Genomic DNA, 2,599 nt, shown 5'->3' with positions numbered 1-2,599 from the left:
CACTAGAATGGCTATAATCAAAAAGACAGACAGTAACAAGTGCTGCAAGTTCAGCAAGCATGTAAAGAATGTACAGCACCTATACACTGTTGATAGGAATGTAAAATGGTGCAACCACTTTAGAAAATACTTCAGCAGTTCCTCAAAAAGTTAAACACAGAGTTACCATAAGACCAAGCAATTTCACTCCAAGAGAGGTAAAAACATATGTCCACGCAAAAATCTGTACAGATATTCACAGCTGCACTATTCATAACAGATGAAAAGTGGAAGCAACCCAGAAATTCACCAACTGAGGACTGTATTAACAAAGTGAGGTCTACTCATACAATGGAATATTATTCAGCTATAAAAAGGAATGAAGTACTGATGTGTATGCTACAACATGGATGAACCTTGAAAACATGCTAAATGAAAAAAGCAAGACACAAAAGGCCACATATTGAATGATTGCATTTATATAAAATGTCCAGGATGGGATAAAGACAGAAAATAGATTAGTTGTTGCCAGGGAGCAGAAGAAATGACTGCTATTGGGTACATGGTTTCTTTTGGTGGTGATGAAAATGTTTGGGAATCAGATAGTACAGTTGCACAACTTTCGGAATATATTTCAAAATCACTGAACTGTACACTTTAAAAGGGTGAATTTTGTGGTATAATTATAACTCACTTAAATAACAAAAGAATAACAGAGGAATAAAAAAGCAGCACAACTAAGGAATGAAGCAGATGTTGCTTTTCTGACCCAACATTTCTGTACACTTACTATGTTTCAGACCTATGCTGGTTGATAGGAACTCAAAGATGAGTAAAACAAAGTTGCTGTATTTTCTTCATGGTCCTTCTCCTTAGCCTACAAATATCTCATTTCTCAAGAGTGTGGCAGCTTTGAAAATGCAAAAACAGCAAGTATAAACCACAGACAACCCAAGAGAATGCAGATATTTACATTATAAACCCTCTCAATTACTCGGAAAAACCGTATTAGGTTTCACTAAATATGGGGGAGGGGAGAGATATGTTTCTAGTATTAGATGTTAAATAACTCATTGTTCCCCAATGCTGACAATGTCATTTTCCAAGAATTATTATTTAAATAGCTTCATTTCACTTAACTGAAAATGTTTTTTATAAATGTTTTTGATAAATCTTTGTTGATTGTATCACTTTGAATGTATTGTTTTTCTCAGTGACTCCCCAAAATAAAATGTGTTCTAACACTCTATTATGATAGCCATATGAAAAAAACTTTTTTTTTTTTTTCAGTAAGAACAAGTAACAGGGCAGTTCTCTAAACTAAGAAAGTGTTTGGGTTCTAATAAAATTTTCATACATCAGGGAAAATCTGATTTCCTGACAGCTGCACTTCTATAAAAGAATAGCTACCAAAAATCAGAGTAATGTTTAGACAGAAAATTAGGCTGAATAGTACTTTAAACATTGCAAGAAAAAAAGGTATGTTCTACTTAATCCAGGATATTAAATATTTTTGATTAATACATTATTTATACTAAATTCCCAAAAGGCAAAACTAAAATCTACATTATTATTACCTTATCTTTGGCCTCAGGCAGTGTGATTTCTCTAGGTTCTAAAAATGGTATTTCTCGAAAAGGTGGAACACATCTGACTATATCTGGTACATAATGTGTATGAAACAATGGCGGCATTGAGTATCTTCGTTCACCTGATAAAGGCACTATCTGGTTAACTACAGTTGGCTCTTGGTGGGGTGAATGGAAACGTTGCCGTTTACCGTCAAGAGGAAGGTTTTTTTCATCGCTTAATCTCCTGAAAACAAGCAATATACCTTAGTAATTAAAGATACAACTTTTTAATAACAAAAAGCAATTAAAAATATATAAATATCATAAGAGATAATGACAATATTATGATTCTTTCAATAAGGTCACATTATTAGCTTTATATGGCTCTTAAAAATATTCACGTTCAGCACAAGAAATGCCTCTCAACACCTTAGAAAAAAATAGTAATAACGCAGACAGAAAAAACTACATGTATATACTGAAGTTAGTCTCCCATATTTGAACTACCCCCCAATGTTTCATCTCAGTAGTGAAAACTTTGTAGGAAAAGTTCTATTTATAGAATTACTAAGAAGAAAAGATCCAAACTATAACATATGGAAGATAAGATTGAGTTGAGTGCTAGTTATAAAAAAAGGGCTCTTTGAATATACCTATGTTCTGACTCATCAGCAGGAAAGACCAAATTAAGAGACACTTTTCAATAAAGCTATAAAGACATTGGACAAATGAAGAAATTCGAAAATGAGCTGCAACTCAGATAATATTATTTTATTAATATTAAATTTCTTGGGAATAATTAGGTATTTTGGTTACATAGAAGAAAAGCCTTGTTTTTCAGGAGGAATAAGTTGACATGTTTTAAGGTAAAATAAAATGGTGTCAACAACTTTCTTTTATATAGTTCAGGAAAAAAAGCAGGTGGGCAGAAAAAAAAAAGAGAAAGAAATCAAATGTTAAACTTTTAACTCATGAATCTAGGCAAAAGGCATACAGATATTCACTATATTATTCTTTAAATTTTTCTGGAGGTTTAAATATTTGCAAAA

At 32.2% G+C, this 2,599-nt stretch overlaps 1 protein-coding gene across 1 annotated transcript in view; it reads right to left on the bottom strand.

Annotated features, from left to right (window-relative positions):
• PAPD4 (PAP associated domain containing 4) overlaps window positions 1-2,599 on the bottom strand; it is a 109,390-nt gene that overhangs the window by 96,878 nt on the left and 9,913 nt on the right. Inside the window, exon 4 of the mRNA XM_011992203.1 lies at window positions 1,557-1,794. Coding sequence (XP_011847593.1) covers window positions 1,557-1,794 — 238 coding nt within the window. The remainder of the gene's footprint in view (window positions 1-1,556; window positions 1,795-2,599) is intronic.

The sequence above is a fragment of the Mandrillus leucophaeus genome, unplaced genomic scaffold (genome assembly GCF_000951045.1).
Source record: "Mandrillus leucophaeus isolate KB7577 unplaced genomic scaffold, Mleu.le_1.0 Scaffold407, whole genome shotgun sequence".
NCBI classification, from domain to species: domain Eukaryota; kingdom Metazoa; phylum Chordata; class Mammalia; order Primates; family Cercopithecidae; genus Mandrillus; species Mandrillus leucophaeus.
Note: the sequence above shows the minus strand (reverse complement) of the source record. Positions and strands in the feature narration are given on the sequence as shown.